The sequence below is a fragment of the Xyrauchen texanus genome, chromosome 40, assembly GCF_025860055.1.
Source record: "Xyrauchen texanus isolate HMW12.3.18 chromosome 40, RBS_HiC_50CHRs, whole genome shotgun sequence".
NCBI lineage: Eukaryota > Metazoa > Chordata > Actinopteri > Cypriniformes > Catostomidae > Xyrauchen > Xyrauchen texanus.
Window position 1 is genome coordinate 14,826,741 of NC_068315.1, and position 25,860 is coordinate 14,852,600.

The following is a 25,860-nucleotide window of genomic DNA, read 5'->3' on the forward strand; positions in this document are numbered from 1 at the left end:
AAAATATACAGGTAAACATTTACTCACCCTTATGACATAACAGATGTGACTTTCTTTCTTCTGCAGATTTTAGAGGAATATCTCAGCTCTGTAGATCCATACAGTGCAAGTGAATGGTGGCCAGAACTCTAAATCTCCAAAAAACACATAAAGGCAGCATAAAAGTAATCCATAAGACTCCACTGGTTAAATCCATGTCTTCTGAAGTTATGTAATAAGTGTGGGTGAGAAACAGATTAATATTTAAGTCCTTTTTTTTACTATAAATCTTTACCTTTGACCAGCCTCGAGCAGTAGGTGGCGATATGCACGAAGAATGCAAATTGCCAAAAACTAAAGAAAAAGAATGTGGATATTTATAGTAAAATAGGACTTAAATATTAATCTGTTTTTCACCCATGGATTATCATATGGATTATTTTTACGATGACTTTTTGTGATATTTGGAGGTTCAAATTTCTGGCCAACATTGACCTACAGAGCTGAGATATTCTTCTAAAAATCTTCATTTGTGTTCAGCAGAAGAAATAAAGGCATACACATCTGGGATGGCCTGAAGGTCAGTTAATGATGAGATACTTTACATTTTTGGGTGAACTCCCTTTAACATGCCATTTAGGTTTAGCTTCAATAGTTAATTCAACAATAATACACCAGTCTAAAGAAAATGTATTTAATTAATGGTGGTGTCTTCTAATTTTTTTTAAACAACAAAACAACAACAACAACAACAAAAGTATAAACTGTGTATAGACTAGAGATCAGAATTTCGCCCTTCCAAAAGAATTGATTATTGCACAGCCATAACTCAGATATCTAATGTACCTGTGTAGCTCATTGATAATTTGTTAACTTGCTACTATTTCCCTAAAAGAAAACTCTGAATATCTTTCAAAGATTGTATGTAACTAACCTGGAAAACTTTGTTAAACCCAGAGATTATTTTATGCTCAAAAGCACTTGTATAAACCCAATACCTTGAATACAGGACTTTGTGTCCAAATGGACTAATACAAAATCTTTGTGCCCTTACTCCCTTAAGTCAGCTAATCAGATTAGATCTTGCCAATTTGAGAAAGTTTTTTTCCAATTTTGTGTGCAACATGCACAAGTCGTCAGTCTGAGACTTGTTGAAAACCTAATGCTTACTTTTCATTTGATGTATGTTTTCTGCAGCTATCATTATGAGGACTCTCCATAGACATCATGATTTTTATACTGTACAAACTATATATTCTATCCCCTAACCCTAACCCTAACCCTACCCCTAAACCTAACCCTCACAAAAAACTTTCTGAATTTGTACATTTTCAATAAAACATTGTTTAATATGTTTTTTTAAGCAATTTAAATTATGGGGACACTAGAAATGTCCTCATAAACCACATTTATAGCATAATATCCTTGTAATTACCAGTTTGGAACCTAAAAAAAAGTCTTAAACCTGCCCATACACACACATACACAAACACTTACACATCCATACAGGTATGCAAACACCTATAATAAAACACTTGAATGATCAATTCTCTGCATACATCTATAATACCCTGAACAAAATAGATGTTAATTCCCTGTTAAATTATCTTCTCTTGTTGTTTTCAAACTATCTATGTATATATCAAAAAAGTTGCAGTTTGGTTGTGCACAATAAATTATTTGTGTGCCACAGACTTTATATTACAGAGACCAATGTCTACTCTAGCCTGACAAGAAACATTTATGATACCCATGTTGAAAAGATCATCTTAGTACATGAATTTATGCTCAATAGTTCTGGCTTTGTGCTGGTTTAACTGATCAATCGGTATGGATGTGCTGTGGACCTGTGGATCTGTAATAGAGCATATGCTGGTGTTTTTTAGCAGTGAAAGCATTAACAGTAACTTTTACTCAAAATGCAAATGAGACCTTTCAATAAACTCATTGGATATTTTCAGAATATTAGCTTACTTCTTGTATCATCATGCTGAATGTGCACTCTAATATATACATTTTCCTTGTTAAAAATATCTTCTCCTAAATAAATTAATTGTAGTTTTGCATTATACAGAATGAATAAAATCATGACCACTCACATGATATGAAAACTCCAGTCATATTTTTAACCTTATAAAGCTGTTTTATTCTATGTGGTTAGGGTCCCCTCATGGGGGCTGCCATGTTAGGATCACATGACCAGCCAAATACTTGCTTAATCTCAGTAACTACCCTGTTATTTGATGCTTTCACTCAGTTGAAAGTAATCATGGCTGAATGTGAAGATTACGTTTCTACAATGGCATGTGGAACTGAAAACTATGATTTTGAACGAAAAACACAAAAGTTACTGAATGTACATTTAATTTAGCAAGTGAGTTACAGTATCATTCTTTTCCTATGTGCCCGTGATGCTTTGCACAAAATATGAGCATTAATTCCATTAAGAAGAAACAGTCATTCATCTCGATTTGTTGGGATTACAAGGTAATCTGTGTGTTACTGCACGAAAAAGAGCAAAAATGTATAACAAACAAAGATAGCGTGAAAGAATGGCACACATTTTCCTAGATGCAGTTGAAATTTAATGTAATTCTAAGCACAAACAAAAATTTAGAGCAGATTTTTAGTGGAGTACCTGTTTTTCCTGAGCATTGTATGTGTGTGGTCCCTGCATGTTGATATCAGACACAATGAAGAAGATCTTGTGCATGTAGATGTAAAAGCTTTTTCAAAAAGCTTTTTCCAGTATGTGTTTTTGTGATCTGATTACAAAATATTTAAGACCCCATTTACCCCTGTAAACGGGGTCTTAAATATGAGAAGAATGTGATGCATGAAAATGATTGAATTCAAACAAAAGCATAATTGAACATTAAAGTTTATTGCAACTGAAGCTAAATAAACAAAGGCACCCGTAGGAAACTCTCTGCCTCCTTCTTTCGATGCCAAAAGGCTGCTACAAGTCTAAATATCTTATATGTTGATTCTCAAGTAAATGTATATTTTTTTAAGGATTTGTATACAATTTTAAATGGAAAACAAGACAAAAAAAACTTGATAACAATAGTATTTTTTTGCAGTGAATTTATTAAATTATTTGTTTTTCCCTTTAATTCAGTGAAGTCATTTAGAGGTATTTTTAAAATATAATTTTGTCCTCTTCATTGCACGTTTAATACAACATATTAAGTCAGGGCACAAGATGAATAATCGGTTAAGAGTTAACAATTAATTGTTGCAATAATCGCAGAATAGTCGAATAATTGCTCTAATAATCGTTAGATTAATCGATTATCAAAATAATCATTAATTGCAGCCCTAAATAGCAGTATTTTGTGCTTATGCTGGAAGTACACTTACTTCTTTATTGTGCAAGCGTCGGGGCAGGTGGGGCATTGGTTGCAGGTGGAGCTGTAGGCCCCAGGCTGAGTGCACTCACAGCTCCCACACACACACTGGCCATGGCCACTGCACAGCAGCCCCAAGCTGGAGATACAGGTGTCTGTGTGAGTTGAACAGTTACAGTTCTCCCACTTCCAGTCTAGTTCACACTGGCAAAACCCACAGGAACACGTGCCATGACCTGGAATGAGCCATGAGGTTAAAAATTATATAAAGATGGAAACAAGCTAGCAGATGACCAGAGCACCATTCACAAACACATGACTGTACAAAGCTCAGGTGATAGATTTTTTTTTTTAAGATACACTTAGTAATTTTCCATCATTTACAAAGTTTTACACATAACAAATCAATAACAAAATGGTTGACTATGATTTCCGTATTTCTATGAGGCATTGCTAACCAAAACTATTGATTTTGCGTGATGCTGCATCCACACTGCTAGGTGTCAGTCTAAGTTCAAGACAACTTTCACATATTACTGAGTGCACCTTTGATTTAACTAAACTTCAGTAATCTTAGCATTTTGTTGCTGGGAACAAATTGTTTGAATCTAATAAGAAAGCTTTCCAGGTTCCTTGAATAATGTTTAATCCCATAAGGTTCCCTGAAATCAACTTTTGATGGGGTTAGTTTGAACTTGAGTGCCTCATATAAGAAGTTCTACATTCTTTAAATGCATAGAAAATATTTATCTTTGCCAAATATTATGCTGAGGCTGTGCATACTGCACAAATTGAATTTCCGCTGGCAATCAAGCATGACAGATATCATAAATTATTTAATCTTTCAAAAAAAATTTTTTTTTATCACAAATATTTCTAAAAATGGACATCTAATGCTGTGGAATGTCTAAGAGCTTTGATAAGTGTCATATATTTCACTTGACCTACAATGGGAGAATGATGAGACCCATTACAAGTGTGGTTTGTAATTGCAATTATGTGTATTAACACATCTGAGATGGTGTGTATGTTTGCGTTGGAGATTATAATGTTTTATTCCTTTGCAAAATAGTGGTGATGAGTGATCTGGGATTTTGGTGGATAAAGAGAACAGTAATGTCAGCTAAATAAAAACCAAAACCAAATAGAAATACTGAAGACAAAGTCTAGCCAAATGTAAAAAATAACATGATTTTGCATGTAATTACACTTCCCACAGAAAAACTATACAAAACCTGCACATCAGCCCAAGCCCCAATTTCTACCCTTACTGGGCTATTCTTAGATCAGTGACATCATCAGTCTGTGACAGGCATTTCCTGGATAATATTGGACTTCTGGAATTATGCCACTGAGGCCTTATGGAACTACTTATAGAACTAAAACTACAGCATGTTTGTTGTCACATCTTGTTTTGAAAACTGAAGCTTGTTTAATCGATAACTAGATTGATAATGCTTGTCAAGACAATTGAATTTGGCTTGACAAAGCCTTTCAGAAAAATTTTAAAAGATAAATGGATAGCCAAGTAGAATTTCAGATAAAAACTTCAGAATGGTAGATAGATAGATAGATAGATAGATAGATAGATAGATAGATAGATAGATAGATAGATAGATAGATAGATAGATAGATAGACTTTGTACTGTAACAATTTCAAGGACTGTTCATCTGTTTAAAACAATGAAAACATGAGCTCCTGTTTTACTCATCAGATGCATGATGATGTGGGAACTGTGCTCCCCCTAGTAGCAGATTTATACTGTGAAGATGTTACATTGAGGGGAAAAAATCTGTCCATATTATGTCCCCATCAGTCAAGCTTGTGTGTGTGTGTGTGTGTGTGTGAGTGATCTATGTGATAAGTGTATTACAGTACTTAGACCAACATCAATCCAAAAACCAAGTTCCAGCAGCAATGTCATGGTAACATAATGAATAAACTTTGCTTTTGATTTTGTGTAGAAGACATCTTAAACTTTTTAAATAAATAATGTTATTACTGCAGATAATCTTCCAAGAATCGTATTACACTGACTCTGCTTAGAATAGCCCCATAGTCATTGGATGGTGCTGTAAACAGGGCCCAGACCAACTGGCTAAACCATGTTATAGCAACAGATAAATAATAAAACAACAAAATACAAAAATCCATTCATTGGATGCAAATAAAATGTATTTCTGTGAACGACAAAATTCCGGAGGAAACAATAAATGAAAGCACAGATAATTGTGACAAATTATTTTCTTGTAATCTTATTTAAAGAAGTGATGTTAAATCATGGCGTAAAAGTTAAAATATGTCCCAAAATTATTTAGCTCTTTGCTGAATAATTTCTAGGAATAACTAATTTTACTAATAACTAATTAATTATTTATATCTTCAGCTTTAGTGTGTCAATAGGAAAAATACATTTTAGACTCATTACTTAAACATTACTTACCTGCAACAGATGGCATTGCCCACAGAGCACCTCAATGAATATTGTGTCAGTCTGGGATTACAAGAAGGGACAGAAGCAATTGAGACAGCCGAAATAGATAGAAGAGCTGTGGCGAATTCTCCAAGAAGCTTGGTACATCCTGTCTGCCAACAACCAAGAAAAACTTTTATTTTTTTGTGTTTTGTGTTTACTGACCTTTGTATGATGTTTATTGATAATTGAAAACTATTTATGGCATTATTTTTTTAAGACATCCTCACTATGCAACATTTTTCAGAAGTGCCTAAAACTTTTGCACAGTACTGTATATATATATATATATATATATATATATATATATATATATATATATATATATATATATATATATATATATATATATATATGCCTAGAAAGGAGTTGAAATTTAATTTGCAACACAGTCTTTTAGCATCTGACACCCAAAATAACTCTTACTGCTCCTCTCAGATTTTGAGAGCATTCACAGATAAAGCTCAGTGGGACTGCTTGGGGTATTTTTAGAGGGTCTATCAGCATCCTTTGGATGTGGCTGTGGATTGACAAGGCCAGCAGGATAAAGAAAAGAGGGCCTGGATCTAGACCACTCTACCCGCCGACCCAGCATTCCAAAAGAGAGAGAGAGAGAGAGAGAGAGAGAGAGAGAGGCTGAGAGGCTATTCTCACTTCCGCCCACCCCCTTTTGCTCACCCCATGCTTCACATGATTTTACCCATGGGGTGGGTAACTGCCTCACCTCTCTGGGTTGGCAGAAGCTCTTCAAGCTGTCAGGGGCACTGAGGGGGACTGAAGGTCCATGGATGGGACAAGACTACTGAAAGAGACAAGAAACATCTTTACCAAGAAATATTAATTGAGACATAGAGGTACTTTATGAAAAATGGTGGCAGAGGAAGTAGTGGTGACCCTTTCAGGAGGTGCACCATGGGGTTTCCGATTACAGGGAGGAGCCGAGCACCAGACACCCCTCCAAGTGGCAAAGGTAAGGGGGCATGGGATTGGAGAGGCTATCTGGTAAAACTGAATCATGTGTTTCAAATTAATGACAGTTTTGTTGAGCTATTAAGATAAACTTGCCTTGAAAGAAGACTTGAAAGGCTGCTATGTAGTGCCATACCCCACTGGTCTCAAGCACATCATACTTAAAAATATTCCTACAGCATTTTGTGTGTTAGCATTGTAAGATGTAAAACTTTACAATCCGAGCACTTGTGTTGGTATTAGCATTTTAAAATTACATTTATTTACATATGAGGAATAATACAATACTGGTGATTCATCCTATTGTAGATGTACTGTAACATTAGAAGTGCCACAATACCACCTTCCAGTATTGCTCAGAAAAGTACAAAAGTATTTTTCAGTCTTGAAGCCCACCTCCTGTAACAGTATATGAAAATGACTGAACACAAGCACAAACATATTTAAAAACATATATTTTTACAATTAATTTAGTCAATGTCTATTAAGTTTAATGTTGTCCTGGCCTATGTGTGAGCCCTAATTTAACTTTGCTGATGTGTGGAACAACTGATAAGCCTACTTGAGTGCAAGTGTTATTAAGGACATTTCCTGTTAAATACTCAGGTTGGCTGCGTAGCCCATTCTGTCATTTGTGTGGATATGTGTGTTTAATAAATGTGATATGCTTTCTTTGAACAACAATTGTCAATTTGGGGCCCTTTTTTATATTAAATATACTGTATTTATTAATTACATATTTATATAAAAATTGATAAAAAAAGAAATGCAAACCTGATTGATACAACACTTGCATGTATTTCATTTAATAATAAGGCTAAACATATAAGATAAAACATACTGTCACACCATCTTTTAGACTATTGGCCCCAGACCACTTTTATCTGATGTTGAATGTCTGTTCAAGATACATTTGACTCTGTGTTGCAAGCATGCCTGCTACATAGTTAAACCTGCTTGGCTTTTCACAGTGCACCTCTCAAGTCTTATGGCTTTCTATGGAATCCTGATCTTTCAAGGAAGCATTCTCACAGAGTTCTGCCTAAATTATGATGTTATTTTAGGACTGCGTAGAATTACAGCCGCAATCTCCGTGTGCCACATTTGTTCAGCGACAACTTTGCAAAACAATTTCACTGATCTAAAGGCTATTTTGGATGTATGAACCACAGCAGATGCTCTGTATACTTTCCCTGTCCAAAGGGGAAAGATAGACCTGGTTTCTGTACATTCAGAGTATATGTTTTTTTTAGCACTATTGGGAGTGCCCCTTCTTCTGTCATTACATCCAAGGTCACCTCTACAGAGTTTCATCTGTTTCCATTTGTGGTGTGGCCTTTTTCCATTGCCATCGCTACTTTTAATTGAGCTATTCTGATCATGATGGAACTCTGGTTGCTTCTTTTAATACTGGCATGCTGAATGGCCTCAGTGACACTTGCAAAGTTAGCAACATTTAACTCTCTAAATGTTCTGGCAATGTTTTGAAATGCCTGAAGACATACAGGGTGTTCTCATAATTCAGTTTAATGTTTGTAATGTAAATGCCATTTGCCGTACAGATACTTTCAATCCTTATCTATCTAATATGATATACAGTGGGGTCCAAAAGAGAACTAGTGAAAATGCTTCAATTTTACACTCATCTTTCATTACAAATTATATTATCAGCATTACAGTTTGAGTGAAAAGTTCCAGCATGTTATTCCAGCTTTGAGAATGTTCCAAAGAGCATCTTGTGAGCTTCTATGGAAGCAAGGAAATCTGAACTTTAAATAACATAGTGTCACAAATGAGCTCATTTTGTTAATGATCTAGAAATAGTACAAAATCTTAAATAGTTATTTAAGATATTACACCATAACTTTTCTTTGTTTTAATTTCTTTATTATTCAGCTATATTTCCAGAGTTCAATTATATTTTGAATACCTGATTTTCAGTTTGGTCATTTGGACCCCACTGTTCATAAGTAGGCCTACAGTATTGTAAGAAGGTCCACTTCTCAAAAACATGCACTCATTGAGTTTTAAGAAGCGATTGACACTGAGTGACAATGGACTCTTTACAATGGTTGAACACATTATTTAGGCTATGTGGAGAACACTTGGAGAATTCATGGCATGCCCTGGTTCAGGTCTGCCAACAGGCAACAGCTGCCCAGGCACCAGCTGCACATGCTGTTCCCCCTGTTTGCATTCTCAGACCATTTGATCTGCAATTCAGATTGGTGGAAGTTTAAAAACAATATAACCTTCAACTGTTTTCTTCTCATTTGAAAACATATTTGAATGTTTGTATCTTTTTTACTTGATATTTTAATATATTCTGTTTGATAGGACTTTTATTTATTAAATTTTTTTTTCTCTAGTATTAAAGGAAAGCAAATGAACATGGTGAATGTAGTTTGTACTGAGCTCTTTAGCATTGTGAATTAAACTTTTTTTCACAATGTGCTGATAAATAGCATGTAGTTATTATAATTATTTTTTAAAGATTTAAGACAAAAATATTTTGAGGTGTTAATCCAATTAGCCCAGTTTTGGGTGGCAAAAAATACCCAATGGCCAATTTTGAAAATCAAAGCTTATTGAACCTTGTTATTTATCAAAGCAGTTGTCTTTTACATCTTTTAACATGTTGTTCTGGATGCAAGAGACAAAGCTGGGAATGTGGCCAGACATTTAGCCTGGTATGTGTTGGTGAAGTGAGTGTAAGAACAGCGCTCTCATATTTGATAGATGACCTCAGTTAGGCTCTCTAGAAGTTGGCATCTGAAAATTAGAAAAAAATCCATGTAGGCCACCTCCATCACTGTCAATTTGTCATTAAGTTATTGCAAATTCAAAACCCACTGAATGGCGACCTCAAGAGCACAACCTTTGAATTAATTTGTCCCACTGCGAGGGGACTCTACCTATAGCTTTGCTGTAATCCATGATTGTTTTTGTACATTATCTGTGAGAGGTAGTCAACATAGATTTTTGAATGATTCTATTACTCTTGGCATGCAAAGTCCTCGACTGTGTTTTGAGACCATCAGCAAGCCACTCAGACAAACAGATGCCACTCTGGTTTATTGGTAACAGATGCAGTATGACCCAGTGGCACAGAGGTTGTCCGTTTTCATTGATTTGATTTATTATGTGATTCTGTGGGGGAATTTGATCGCAGTGATGAAATAAATCAAATGAACATTGGATACAGAAACTGTATAAAACTAACTTGACATTCATAAATGGAGTGATATAACAATAAAACAATAAACTAGCATTAATAGAATGGATAGAAGTAAAAAAATATATGTTTTGTTTTTATGGTTAATAATTATTAATTGGTCTTCTTAATTATTTAATCATTAAATCTACCAAAAGATGGTTTGTGTCCACTTTTGCTTACTCTGCCTCCCCCTGCTGTTTTAGGTGCGAAAACGCAGTAAGGCATGCAGGGCAGGGCTCAGAGAGACTGATGAGCTGGTTTCAATCAATGATGTCTCCTGTGGAACACTGTCTCATGCTGAGGCTATGAACCTCATCGATAGTGGCAGAGGAACACTCCACCTGCGAATCAAAAGGTAGAACTGAGTAGGCATACTATGAAATTAAATACAATGAAATTAAAATGGGAATTATCATGTTAATTATTATTATATGGGGCTTTTTGTCAATGTCTATTAGTTTCAAAGCAATCTTTGTGCTAGTATACAATTTAAATCTGATAAAAATTACTTTTAGTAGATATGGATAAAAAATGTGTATACTTCTCTTCCAGGAAAATAAACCAAAAATATTAATGACCCATCTTGCAATACAGAGATTTTTTTGTCCAATCAAATGCAATGTAGAATGAGAATGTCCCTCCCCTTAATTCCATCTGCAGCCAATTAGCATATAAAAAAATCATGATTCACTGCTGTGATGTAATTAATGAATACTGGCAAAGCCTAAATGTCAATACCGGAAATAAAATTGTCGTGTGATTTTAACATACCTACTATTACTACTAATTATTATGCTTTCCATTCAGGGCCCCTGCTGCCTATCAGTCAGTGGTGGTTCTGGGTCGAGCCCCCTCGCCTCGTATCGATAAGGAGTACCGGGCTGCGTTGAGAGCTCTGTCCCCTCCATTTACCTCTAAACCACCTGGTGTCAACAGAGCATCGCTCATGTCCCCCACTGGTGGCCTAGAGTGCCTTACGTCCCCTCCAGACAGTGAGGCATACTATGGCGAGACAGACAGTGATGCTGATGTGGCAGCACAAGAGAGGCAGCGAAGACAGAGACGACGAAGCCCAAGTAGTTCACCTGCCAAGTGCCCAAGCCAAGTCTCGCTCCATGAGGAGGAGACTTCAGAAATGAGTGGCTATGAGAGCGCCCAGGAAGTATGCATGTACCCCCCAAAACAGATCTATGCTGTATCTGACCTGGATGGAATAGGGTCTCCACAACAGCACGCAATGTCCGGGGTGGCCCGCAGAGAGGTGGTCTATAAGCCCACGCATGCTGAGTGGTTGCACCAAGCAGAAAATTCCTCCGAAAATTCTGACCAAAGTCCGTCAGGAGCTGCTGAAGTGGACAGTGGCTTCCAGGAGCCACCCACTGTCCCACCTCCTCTTGTTTCTCCAGAACGGGCAAAAGAGGCTCTCATGCTGGCATCTCACAGACAGATGATACCCATGGTGGGTCCGGTGGACAACCCAGTTGATGAAGAACTCAGTTTGACATACATGGACAAGGCCAAACAAGCTAGTGAGTATCAATCCTCTTTTTCAAACAGCACATTTGTATGTTTCAATCAAATCAAATCAAATCACTTTATTGTCACACGACCATGTACACAAGTGCAACAGTAGGTGAAAGTCTTGTGTGCAGTTCCGAGCAACATAGCAGTCATGACAGTGATGAGACATATACCAATTACAATAAACAACATATTTACACAACACAATTTCCATATCAAATGTACACATAATTACACAACATAATAATAATATACAATTGTACAGTAAACAATACACACAATATAGAATACACATTTATGCATTTGGCAGACACTTTTATCTAAAGCGAATTACAGTGCATTTATTACCGGGACAGTCCCCTGGAGCAACCTGGAGTTAAGTGCCTTGCTCAAGGACACAATGGTGGTGGCTGTGGGATTTGAACCAGTGACCTTCTGATTAACAGTTATGTGCTTTAGCCCACTACGCCACCACCACTCCTATTGTACACATACAATAAATATACAAAATAAATAGTATTTCAATATATATACTGTAGTTGTATTGTGGAGAATATAATTATGACAGTCCAGTGTGATATATAAGATTACTAAAGTGCAGTGCTGATGTATATTGATCGTGAGAGATCAAGTGTTCAAACGTTTGATTGCTTGGGGGAAGAAGCTGTCATGTAGTCGGCTGGTGCAGGTCCAGATGCTGCGATACCGCCTGCCTGATGGTAGCAGTGAGAGCAGCCCATGACTCGGGTGGCTGGAGTCTCTGATGATCCTCCAAGCTTTTTTCACACATCGCCTGATATATATGTCCTGGAGGGAGGGAAGCTCACCTCTGATGATGTGTCTGGCAGTTCGCACCACACTTTGCAGAGCTTTGCGGTTGTGGGCGGTGCTATTGCTGTACCAGGTGGTGATGCAGCCAGTCAGGATGCTCTCTACAGTGCTGGTGTAGAAACTTGTGAGGATGTGGTGGTTCATTCCAAACTTCCTCAGCCGTCTCAGGAAGAAGAGGCGCTAGTGAGCCTTCTTCACATGGCCTCAGTGTGGATGGACCATGTGAGTTCCTCAGTGATGTGGACACCGAGGAACTTAAAGCTGCTGACTCTCTCCACCGGTGCTCCATTAATGGTGATGGGGCTGTGTACTCTGTCTTTCCTCCTGAAGTCCACTACAAGCTCTTTGGTCTTACTGACGTTGAGGGAGAGGTTGTGTTCCTGACACCAGCGTATCAGAGTGCGCACCTCCTCTCTGTAGGCTGTTTCATCATTGTCAGTGATCAGACCTACCACCGTCATATCGTCAGCCATCTTAATGATGTGTTGCCACACAGTCATGCATGTACAGGGAATACAGGAGTGGGCTGAGAACACAGCCCTGCGGGGCTCAAGTGTTGAGGGTCAGTGATAAGGAGATGTTGCTGCCCATTCTAACTCCCTGACGTCTGCCTGACAGGAAGTCCAGAATCCAGCTGCACAGCGAGCTGTTTAATCCCAGAGCCCGGAGTTTCTCATCAAGTTTGGAGGGCACTATGTTGAGTGCTGAGCTGTAGTCTACAAACAGCGTTCTCACATATGTGTTCCTTTTATCCAGGTGGGGGCAGCAGTGTGTATTGTAGATGCAATGGCATCATCAGTGGAGCGGTTGTTGCGTTAGGCAAACTGCAATGGGTCCAGCGAGGTGGGCAGCACAGAGCAGATGTGATCTCTGATTAGCCTCTCAAAGCATTTGCTGATGATGGGGGTGAGAGCAACAGGATGTCAGTCATTTAAGCAAGTGATTTTTGATTGCTTTTGTACACGCACAATGGTGGACGTTTTGAAGCAATTCAATACAGACAGGGAGAGGGACAGGTTGAAAATGTCCGTAAAACCACCAGCCAGTTGGTTCGCTCTGATGGCTCTGATGCCGGGAGTACATGAAGACTCATATGTTCAGTTTTACAGCCAACAACAGAACACTTATGATACTTAAGAAGCTGAGACATTATTCTTCTCACTCATCTGCTCCAGCGCAGAAAAAAATGGCAGACTGTGAGTAGATCACCAGTCATGGGCGAGGCCTGCTCTAACTTGATGTCACTTTAGAGGAGAAATGACAACCATTCATTTTGACACAATGTTTTTGATTAATAGAAATATAAGAAAGAGGAGTGGGTGGACTTTTAACATTGTAGGGTGGTTGTGTACGCACACTGCTGACTCACATTTATATACTAATGTAAAATAGAATTTTGCATAATAGCTCCCCTTTAACACTTACTTAAATTGTGTCAGTGAGCTCATACTGTACAAATGTTGGTGACTGGGGTTCCTACGTGTCGCCCTGCGGAAGGCTTAACAGGTCAGGTTAGGGGGCTGGACAGAAGTTAAAATCTATATTTGTCGTCTGACTCAGGCTTATTATGCTGCCCTCTCTTGCATACTGAGAAAGGCATGTCCAGTTGCTGTCCAGTGTCAGTGTCATTTCATTCTCTGTATTTAAACGAAACGTTCAGTCATTCTACTGTGCTAATAATATGATTCTGATAATGCGAGGGCCACACGTATAACTGCACGTTGTTATACAGAAAATGGTCTGTCTGTGTATTTGATATTTAAACACAAAGCATTAAGGGCTTTTATTTGAAAGAAAACTCAATATATGGTTATCTACTATATAAGCTTCTACTATAATCTTTTACTTCAAGATTCCTAAAAAAGTGGCTCATGTCAGGTATAGATATCAGAATCAGAATCAGAATGAGCTTTATTGCCAAGGGTGCTCACATACACAATTTTTTTAGTGATAGAAGAAACAAGCATGTGCACACAGAACATTACAGTGAGATACAGAATATAAAACAAGGTAAGAGTGTAAGTAGACATACAAATGTTCTTTTTAGGACATATAGCATAGAATGTACATGTACAAGTGGTAATATACATATGTGCAATGCAGGGGTATGTACAGTTATTGAATTAAATATGAGTGAATTTGCATATGTACATGACATATGTATACATTATTGCCCTATGGGATTCCTGAAGTCAGTTTAATTGTTCATGTGGTAAATGGCCTGAGGGTAAAAACTGTTATATATGTACTCAGGACAGACTCAATGACGGCTGAGTAGAATTGTGTCAGCAGCTTCAGTGGCAGGTTGAACTTTAGCTGGTGAAGGAAGTGCAACCTCTGCTGAGCCTTCTTCATAGTGGAGTCTATTTTGCACTGATAGATAAAAGTAGAGACTGATTAACTTAACAAAACTTTTATGTTGTTGGTTTCAAAAATGTGTGTGTGTGTGTCTTAAATGCATATAATTCATTCAACATCTGTTTCTTCTAATGCCAAGTGGACATTGCCATGTACATTTTCCATGTTCTTCTCGCTGCGGACTGTAGCTCAGTGACGTGTATTTAATCCACTAAGCAGTCGATTTTCCGTGACGTACTGGATGTTTTCATTACGCACATGAGTTGCATATTATTTTAGATTCTATTTACAACTTGTTACACATATGATATTATTTTGTGTATTCACTATGGAAAATTGACATGGATATCATTGTCTAACAAAATTTAGTAGTTTAACAACTGCCACTAGACAGGTGTCTGTATAAGCTTTAATGTTTAAATTCATCCATAATACAAATGTTTATAAAAAAGTTAGGTGCTTATTTTAAATACAAGATATATGCATATCTCCACGAAACTGCTCTACTTGTGCTGTATTGTATACTAATCGACCATTGCAGGGTACATAAAGATACACTTTTTATTTTTATTATTTTCATCTCAAGTAAATCATATTTTATAAGAAAATCGTCTAGGTTACTGTTGTAACCAGAAGTTGTGACGAATGAAGTGACACTAGGGGTCCTTCTTGAAGGCCTCGGTTACCTCTGAACTTGAGAAAACGCCAATGGGAAATTGGCTGACAGAATTTGCTTGTCCCTCCCCCGGACATACGAGTATAAAAGGAAGGAATCGTGCATCTGTTTAGTCAGGTTTTGCACTGAGCAGCCAAGAATAAGGTTCGGCCGTTACAGTGGCACGGTTCAGCATCGTGGCCAGGGGGACACAACGTCTCATAAACTCCATCAGGGAATGGAGGTAACAACAGTAACCTAGACGTACCCCGTCTGTCGCTCACTCGACGTTGTGTCTAATGAAGCGACACTAGGGGTCCCTATTCAATCACGCCATGCGCTGAACCGTGTAAGTGAACTGCTGATGCAGGTGCAGGCAGGCAGTTGCGTTGCCAAAGCAGCAGGCTGCATCAGATTGCACGTACCCTTCCTCAACGCCCCATAAAAACATCATACATTTTTTAGGTTCCCTTGCCAACCCCCCCCCCGCCCCTCCACAAAAAAAGGGCAATTTAACGCTATAACATGCATCGGGGAAGGCATTCTTATCCAACTCCTATTCTTTCAGGGGGAAAAGACCCCACGGAGACCACATCCTGCCCAGGCTGGGGGGAGGTTAAATGTGACGAATACATCACATGGGTTTTCAGGCTACATGTGGAAGTGGCGCGGTGGTAGATCCTACCTGCTGCGAGGGAGGAGTTACTATATATACAGCAACTGGGGGGTAGAGGGGACTGCCCAAGTGTGACGCGGGTCTGCCGGTAGGGGGACCGTACTGCGGAAAATACACACAGGGGGATTAATCCATGAAGGCCAACCCTGTGGAGCACCTATTCCAGTACAGAGTAATTAGTACCCGTAGTGGGTCTGGTAGGGAATTCCTCCACTGTATTTGTAGAAAAACATAAACACAACAACACCATACATATTAACCGTCAAAACAATCACAAACATAGAGAGACAAAAAAACAAAAAAAAAACCACATGAGATCATGCAACAAATGCCAGACAAACAAAACGGAAGAATGTGTAGCAATAGCAAACAAAGCGATGCCACGCATTCTCAGACTAAACAAAGCCTGAGTATGCAACAGGCGACAAAAACAAGACAGGACACCTGTGCGAGAGTTCGGCCACACAAACACCTGACACCTCAGACCGAAGTGACCAAACCTCAGCACAACATGAGGACAGCTCGCAACCTGGGCGCGCAGTGCAAAGCGAGCGCAACGCATGTCTGTGGTCGCAAGAGACAGACATAGATTATTGACATGAGTGCATGCCACCAATACAGGACAAGACAAGGAGTGTCCGGATCTTGACACCAAAACTGAACCAGACAGAATGGTAAGAATCCAGACACCATGTTCCAGACATGAAACAAGACTGACCCAAAACACAAGACAAACATGGGACGATAATACCATGGTCCCATTAGACAAAAACCCAGACTGACCGAGTGACAGGACTGTGACACAGTGGATGAGAAACAGATCAGTATCTGAGTCCTTTTTTTACTATAAATTTTCCTCCCTGCCCAGTAGGTGACATTCTACATGAAGAATGCGAATGGCCAAAAACACTAGAAGAAGAATGTGAAAATGAAAGTGGAGATTTATATAAAAAAAAGATATTGATATCTTCAAAATATTGATCAGTTTCTCACCCACACCTTTCATATCGTTTCAATGCATTGACCTGCATTGTATGGACCTATAGAGCTGCGATATATTTCAAAAATTTTGGGACGGCATTAGGGTGAGAAAATGATGAGAGAATTTTCATTTTTGGATGAACTTTTCCTTTAAGTTACATTTAGGGGGATTTTTTTTATTTTTTATATTAAATAGTAACAATTTGATCTTACACTTGTTTATTAGAAAACAAAAATATATGTAAAAGTTTATTAAGAAAGAAAATCATACACATATGGGATGGTTTGAAGGTGATTAAATAATGAGAGAATTTTTATTATTGTGTGAACTATCCCTATAAAGCAGGCAGTTGTGTTTGCCAAATAGGTTAGCTTTTAAGCTTTTAAGTTTTGGTTTAGCTAAATTTAATATATTTTTTCCCCTGTAGTTGGTAGGTTAGCTAGCAACATTTTTAGAAGCTTGTCCAACACTGTATAGATCCTAATATGCTCTATTTTCTGTAAGCAGTCATGAAAACATAAAGCATGACTGGATGTGTGCAGTGAAATAAAAGTCGCACACCCTCCCCCCACCCCCACCCCATTTTTATGTTTCAAGTCAAATAATATATCTTCTCTTTATCTTATGGGGTGCCAATTCCCATCTCTAAAAACCTTTGGGCTGGGGTTCAACCAGTGTCATCCTGTCTACAGCTAGTCTGAAAGTCTCTTTGAATAATACTGATGTAGGAGAACATCCTGTTGCATCTGTTACATCATGTAAATGTTGATTGTTTTGGTGTTTAATATTGTAACCCCATTAAAATTTTGTTAGAATTTATATATAGAATTCAACTCGATTGTTTGGGGGTTCTTTTGTGTTTTTGTCTGTCTCACTTGGGCTAAAGGCATTAGTTACAGTAAAGGAAGGTGTTATGCCAGCTGCTCTTCCCTGTCTCTGTTTGTGGTGAAATAAACCAAGACATTCTGACAGCCTTGGTAAGAAGAGGAGAAGCGTGCACATATGTTATTCTGGCAGTACAGTGGGAGGCCGGAAATAAAGTGCATTGATACAAATACTATACTGTAGATGCGCCTGCCATTCAGCAGCAAACCGCAAGATATTAAATAACATCGATCCTATCTCAGAATAGATAGTGAACTAAGATTAAATAGCTTTTTGGGGAGGACTTATTTCAATACAAGGTGTAGAACTGTAGTTAAGGTTAGTTCACCTAAAAAAATAAATTCTGTCACAATTTACTCTTGCTCATGTTGTTCCAAACCCACATGATTTTCTTATTTGAAACACAAGAGAAGAAGTCAAATGGGTTTGCAACAAAGTGAGGGTGAGTAAATTATGACTTTTTACTCAATCTCAAATTATGAATTTTGGATAAAGTATCCCTTCAAAATTGTGTACTATAAGTGAAGTGACAGCAAAGCCAACAGATGTTGCTGATATCTCCACAGATATTGTGCAATACACAAATTGTACTGTGGTGATGAAAAGTTGGACCTTTTGTTATTTGACTTTAAAGACCTGTTTTAAGATACTTGAATCTCAGACCACAGAGTTTGTGGGACGGTTGTTATTTCAGTTAGGTGTATTTTGGTATTGCGTTTGGTGTAGTTTGAGGTGTCAGCATGTGTGATGACATTAGCGATGAGCGGTGAGTAGTTTGTTCACTGTGACCCTACATGATGGGTCAGCCTAAGCCCCCACCAAAGAAAGAGAGAAACAGTTGGGGGATGTCTTCTAACACAGGTCACTGACTGAAATAGCCAGAATGACATAATGGGGTTTCTTTGGGCCTGTGACAAGATCTTATGTTTAGACAAAAGGTCTTTAAAAGGCCTGACCCCAGCCTACGGACTGGTTGATTTTGCACCAATGTGGGCAGAACACCTAAGAATTGCTGGCTCAAAACCAGTGGTGTGTTAGTATGTGTTCTGCCAGTAAGGCTGACTAGGTAACACAGTTTTTTCATTGAACAACATGAGGAGCCTCACATTGCCTTCAGAGGTTGAACATGAAGGACACATCTACGCAGGTAAAGACTTTTGGATTGCTTTAAATAAACTTTGATTTGGATTGCCATAAACAGACAGGGAGCTTTAAGTCTGTTTTCTGGGTAAATTATCCTTATGGAAAACATAGTGGATACAATTATCACTAATGAGAAAGTTTATATACTGTAAGGTGATGGACTGCACAGAGGTATTATTCACAGTGTTTTGGCTTTACTGAAATCAACTTGGACTGTTTTGGGTTTCTGTTAAAAAAATGTTAAGAGTTTTTTGTTGTTGTTTCTTTTGGCATAACTTTGTTACACTTAAGCCTAGAAGTTTTATTTTAGCCTATATGTTATGGTCAACGTATTTTTGTAGTATGGCCACTGACAATAGGTTTTATGCTGCACAATTTGATATAACTGAATGTTTTTTATTTGACAATGTTATAAGCCCTCTTTGTTAGACAGAGAATATCTCAACAAAAAGACTTGCATCTTAAAATGTGTGTGTGTTTGTGGGTTTAATATCATTTAACTCTAACCTGTGTTCATGTTTAGAGTACTCCAGAGGTTATTTGCTCAAGCTATTAGAATGTGATGGTCTATTTGTAGAGTAGGATGAGATCAGTGATTTACCAAAGAGATTTCTGTGCCAGACATTTCTGCATCTAACCCACTGCATTATAGTGTCCTATATCAGAGCTATTCTGACTCAACTAAAACTTTTAGTGCCTTCCATTTATTACAGTGCCAACTTGACTTGTTATGTTGCCAACCTATTAAGTTGTACAGTATGTGGCTTCTGTGTTTTTGCCCATCATCAACAAAGGTAAAGTTACATAAAAGTCATAAGTGTCAATTTATATACTTGAGAACCCCTGCTAACAGGACTGTAATGCCATGTTACAAGATGCTAAGTTTTCATTACCTTTGATTTACAATATGTTATTCCTCATGCCTAATCACGTAATGGAAAAGAAAACACGGTTACCTGGTGCCAGAAACAAAGCTACTGCAATATCCTATCATGACTTCAAGAGTGTGAGCCATTAGACTTTATTCAGAAGCAGTATATTAAACATAACACTGTATAATAAGAGTGTATCATCATTAAGCGTGTGTCTGACCACTGAAGTGCTGACTCATTAGTGTGTGGAAAAAATACAATACTTTTTATTACAGTAAGAAACTTAAAGCATTTTTACTGATTAGTATACACACTCTTTATCTCTCCATAGAGCTTCACAGAGGGGAGAGTTTACAGGATAAGCAGGTGAAGGAGGCTCGATCCAAGTGCCGAACCATTGCCTCACTCTTGACTGACGCTCCTGACCCTCACTCCAAAGGTGTGCTTATGTTCAAGAAGCGACGGCAGCGTGCCAAAAAGTACACTCTCACCTGTTTCGGCAGCGTAGACGGAGAAAGCTACAGTAACACAGAGGGAGAAACAGAGGACGAAGGCTTGTTTCCAGGCAGCGAGTCTGAACTAGATGATGACGGGTTTTCTGCTGCTCCAGACTCTACCTGGGATTGTGGTTACTTGGACGTTCTAGACAAGAGAACTTCAGCATATATTGTACCTGACAGAGATGTGGAGCCCAGCCCAGGCCTGAACGCGTCCACAGGTAAAGGAGCCCAGCTTTTTGAACAACAGAGGAAAAGATCAGAAGAACATTCATCGAAACCCCTTAATTCCACCTCCTTCTCCATGCCACAGCAACAAGGAGACTCAGCCCTGACATATACCCCAGTCACTTTGATGACACCCCTAACTTCTCATGGTACCAGTATTGTGAACAGGGAGCCGATGGTGGTGAGCAGCACAAGTGTTTTGTTGTCCTCTCCAGGACAGACGTCCATACCATCCATGGCAGGAGCATTATCAGAGCAAGCAGACTCATCGGCTGCCAACTCAGTGCACAACAGAACTGCCAGACCATTTGCCCCTGGCTGTGTGAGCCACAGAGCAGCAACTGCTCCAGTTGTTTTCAGGCCCAACACCACAAAGAAGCCTGGATCCCAGTCCTTGTCTGTGTCTGCGGCAACAATCCCAGCTGCCTTCTCTCCTGCTGGCTCAAAGGTGAAGAAAGTAATCTCTACAACATCACTGTATATCCCTGCCAGACCAGCCACCTTTAATGGTCCATCCTCTTTGCTCTCTCCATCCTCCTTAACTTCAGGTCCATTTTCTCCTCCCCCTTCAAATACCCCACTTTTTTCTCCAGCCTATTCCAAACCCTCTGCCCCTTTTTCACCAATATCTTCTCATCTATCATCCTTGAATTCAACTTCTGGTATGGCCCAGCCTTATTCTCAATCTCAAACACAAGCAATTCCCCTTAGTCCTCCTTACCACATGGGTTCTGCTCAATACCAGTCACATCCACCAGTTCATGTACCAACACAGCCCTTCTCTCCCCCCTTTTCAAATGCCCCTGCACCAACCAGTGCCACGCCTCCTGTCCCAACTGCTATTCCAGCCTTTGTCCATGCCTATGCTCCTGTAACACCAAATAAGCAATCTTCCCCACCCAACAAAGTCTCTTTCAACCCATACATCTCTGTGGCAACCTCTACCACAGAAATTCCAGATGTACCCATTGCCCAGAAGTACCCCCTCTCCAAATCCACTGATGGGATCTCTTCTCAAGAGCAGCAGGTCTCAGTACCTTCTGCTCGTACTGGCATCCTGCAGGAGGCTTGTCGTCGTGGCACCAAGAAACCAATGTTCAGTACCCCAGAGGAGAAGAAGCCACCATCTTTCAACCCTGAACTTCTGTCTTTAGTGCAGAACCTGGATGACAAGTCTCGCTTGGGTGTTGAGGCAGGGTTTGAGTCTGGCCCTGAGGAAGATTTCCTCAACTTAGGTGCTGAGGCTTGTAACTTCATGCAGGCACAGGGATACAAGATGGCACCACCAGTGGCTCCCAAACCAGCTCCTCCAGCCCCTGAGATTTCTCTGATGCGAGGTAAAGGTGCAGAGTTGTTTGCACGCAGACAGAGCCGCATGGACCGGTATGTGGTGGATAAACAGCCCAAGTCTCCTGCACAACCTCGTGATCCTTCACCCACACCCTCCCTCCCAGCTAACTGGAAACTCTCTCCCAACATCCGAGCCCCACCACCCATTAATTATAATCCACTGCTGTCACCATCATGCCCCCCAGTGGCCCAGCGTGGCATCAAGGCCAATGATGCCTCAAAAGTTGGGGTTAAAACAGTGCCTGGCCAACACAAACAGGGCATAAAAGCTCTTGACTTTGTGAGCAGGCAGCCATACCAGCTCAGCTCCTCCTTGTTCACCTATGGTGGTGGAGTCCCTCAGTCTAATGCCACTTATCAACAGCAGCAGAATGGTGTCAGCATGACCGGCAATTCCCTAAACATGCCAAAGCAGGTCCCTGTTAAAGCAAGCCGTGTGTACCAAATAAAACGTTTCTCTACACCTACTCCTATGTCTGCACCTACAACCTTGACCCCTACTGTACTTGCCCCTCGATCCGCCACCACTCTTGGTGAGCCGATGTGGCGTAGTGATGTCACTTCCCCGCCTCCTGTTGCTCCACGACCCGCTGTGCCATTCTCCCCACCACCACCTGCCCCGACAGCAGCCCTGCCTGCACTCCCCAAAATATCAACTGCCCCTGTGCCCATCCCACAATCCACTCCTGTGCATGCCTATACTCCATTCCAGGGAGTCAAGCAGTTTAAGAGTGCCCCTGAGCTGAGTCCCCTGTCTTCTGGTATGCAATCCTCAGTGTCTAGGAGCAGCCAAAACCTGCGGGTACCCAGACCCCGCTTTAGTACATCGAGCATGGGGCTTCAACCCAATGTGTGGAGGCCTGGTTCCATCCTTCACTGAGAATCTACTGTGACATTTACTACCACCCAAAGGCAAGGGCACTCAAGTGCTTGAGCTTTGTTCTGGTAAATGAACCATTCAACTACAGTAATGATATAGAATTCAGTGATAGATTTCATATATTTTGCATGTTAACAATTTTAACACGTTTTTCTTGCTCATCCAATTACACAATTTTTACGAAAAAGAATATGCAACAGTATTGTAGATATCTCCATTTGTACATTTTAGAAATGTATTATTCAAAATATTGAGCAAGTCATTAACTGTTTGTACCACTGTGTGCACAGGTTTGGTTCACTGTTCTGTTTCAGTTTGCATCTCATTTGATTTACACAAGATGAACATGTATTTTGAACCAACAGAAAACAGAATAATTGTACAGCAATTATTGAGAAGAGCTATACAACATAATTGCATGTCTGATAATGATCAGTTCTGGTGTTTTCACATGGTGGCACAATGAAGATAATAGTTATTGATCAACTGTGGTATTATTTTAATTTTAATTGGGGCCACAAGGAAGGAGTGATGAGGGGTGAGAAATGTATGACAGAATCCAATTGTTACAAGATATTGGAAGGAAAAATCTTTGATTTCTTGTGTACAAGTGTTATAGAATGTTCTATAGAAATGTAATTCCTGAAGTTTCAGAGTCTCAATAACAAAGAGATGGAAGAGTTGTACAAAGAACGTGACCGCAGCTTGAAATGAAAAAGAAGAATCCTCATTTGGAGAGATGGTACAAACCACCTGTTGGTCTACTCATGCTCTGAAATTGCTATCTCTGTCTCACCCCTGCCTTGCCGTAGCATCTTAAACTATCCACCTTGTGGTTGAATAGCATTTGTTTCTTGTTTGACAAGGATTAGAATGGATGCTTGATGCATGTGCTCATTTCATCCACATAATGCTGCTTATGCCAAGGCTGAGTTTGACTGAGCATTTATACAAGCATGTGAAATCCACCATGGGGAATTGTGCTGGGGCTTTTTCACATGACAGCTGAAGAAGAAGAAGAAGAAAAAAACACTAGATGAAAAACAGAAAGCACTGCTTTATCTTTATTTCATATTATGTGAATGTGACATCTGATCACTTTTCCTGGCACTTGCTCTCATTGTGAATGATGCTTCTGCCAGACAAGCATGGCATCCACTTCAATCACTTCTGTGAACTGTTTAACAACATTTTTGAAATTTCTTAGTTGAACTGAAAATATACTCTAATCAATGCACTATATGAACAACATGCAATGGTGGGTACCATTTCTCTTCTAAGGATAAGATGGTTGATCGAAAGTAAAAATATACCTTACTAAAACTAAGGTAATGGGAGCAGCATTTTGAAACGTGGCATATAAAGCAAGAGATCAATTTTATAGCAAAAATAGAGGGAAAAGAAAGTCAGTGCCTTTTTGACATTATGGGCCATTAAGTAGAGTTATGTAACATTAAGTAGACTAAATGTTCATTTTCTAAAGTGTGTACAATTAGGACTGTCAAAATGAATGCTATGCCACTAAGAGTTTTTAAAGCATTAATTCTTTAGTAAAGGTGTTTTATGTTTGCTTTACATATTATAAAAACCATGTTATTAACTTATTTTAGTTAATGACACTAACTGTAGTAATAATGCTTTGGGATATTTGAGGTTAATAGTGGGAGTACGTCTACTTTAGATGTAGATGGTTGAATGTGAGAAAAGTACAATGGGTTTCTGGATTCTTGGATTTGGGTGTGGGAAGATGAAAACTAATTTGTACCTTCTAAAACATTAATATAGAGCAATGAAAATAAATGTAAAAATGTCAGTTGTGGGTGTTTGTTTTTGTTTCTATCATTCGTTTTCTTCTTTCTCTCTTGTGGAGTATTTCATATCTCATAAGTATATTGATTTGCCACTATAAATATAACGGCCATGGTTGTTCCGGTAAATACATTCCACATCAGTAATATTGTATTTATTCTTACTCAATATGATAAACGACCCCCACCCGAGTGGCACTGTTGCACGATCACAGAGAATCAAGTAGCTCACACACACTGCTGTAAACAACGACTGAATCAAAAGGCAGCTCTTACGAGACACATTTAGTGTACATTTAGTGTTCATGGGAAGAAATATTTTTGTAATGCAAACTGAATCATAACCTTTATGCCCATTTTCAAGAGGTAGCTAAAGTGCACTCAAAGTTCTACTGTTGTGAACTCCAAATTTTTGACTCTGTACCCATACATAGTTAAGGTGACCCCTCTAGGGTCTATTCCACATGACATGATCACATGTCTCAATTTATCAGGTGCTAACTTTAGCCACATGTCTGTGTTTAAAACTTAGAGCACTCTTTATTTTTTGTTCTTTTTTTTATGGCTATTAGGTTCTGGAAAGAACCCTCTATTTAAGTTGCTTTTAATTTTTCAGTTACTTTGGATAAATGGATCTGCTAAATAAATGGCAATGTAAATTTAAGAACCCCTTTGGCTGTATGGTAAAAAAAAAAAATAGTTTTGAGTTCTTGATGTTTCATTATAGGCTCTTCAGACAAGTGTATTAATTTCTGGGTTGTTTAAAGCATACGTACATAGATGGTTTTATTAAGAACTATTTCTGGAACTTAAGGTTCCTAGCTTTCTAATTGGAACCTTTATTTTTTAATAATGTAATACACAAGACTATGTAGCTACAAGTTGTGTGATATGCTACCTGACCCAATAGTAGAAAGGTGCCATTCATTGCTCCTGGCAGGCTACTCAGAATTACAGGCTCCAAATAGTTAGAGTGGGGACAGGGTGAGGGCATCTGCTGCCTCCCAGGAACAATTCGTGGCCCCTTTGTACAATGGGTTGAAGCCACCGAAAGTGATCAAGCGACCATATTGGTGTGCCCAAACTGTCATAGCATCAATCTGACCTCTGGATACGACAGTCATATTTTGCCCTCTAGTGACAATCATGATTAAGCTATTATTTAATTAGCTTGTTATGGATAAT

General features: G+C 39.0%; 1 protein-coding gene across 1 annotated transcript; it reads left to right on the top strand.

Annotated features, from left to right (window-relative positions):
* Window positions 1–6,503: 6,503 nt before the first annotated feature.
* On the top strand, window positions 6,504–24,674 carry LOC127633850 (synaptopodin 2-like protein). The gene is made up of 4 exons (XM_052113197.1): window positions 6,504–6,773; window positions 10,193–10,344; window positions 10,797–11,518; window positions 20,244–24,674. Exons 1-4 carry the CDS (start codon window positions 6,672–6,674, stop codon window positions 22,865–22,867), a joined length of 3,600 nt encoding a protein of 1,199 aa, XP_051969157.1. The 5' UTR covers window positions 6,504–6,671; the 3' UTR covers window positions 22,868–24,674.
* Window positions 24,675–25,860: the final 1,186 nt, after the last annotated feature.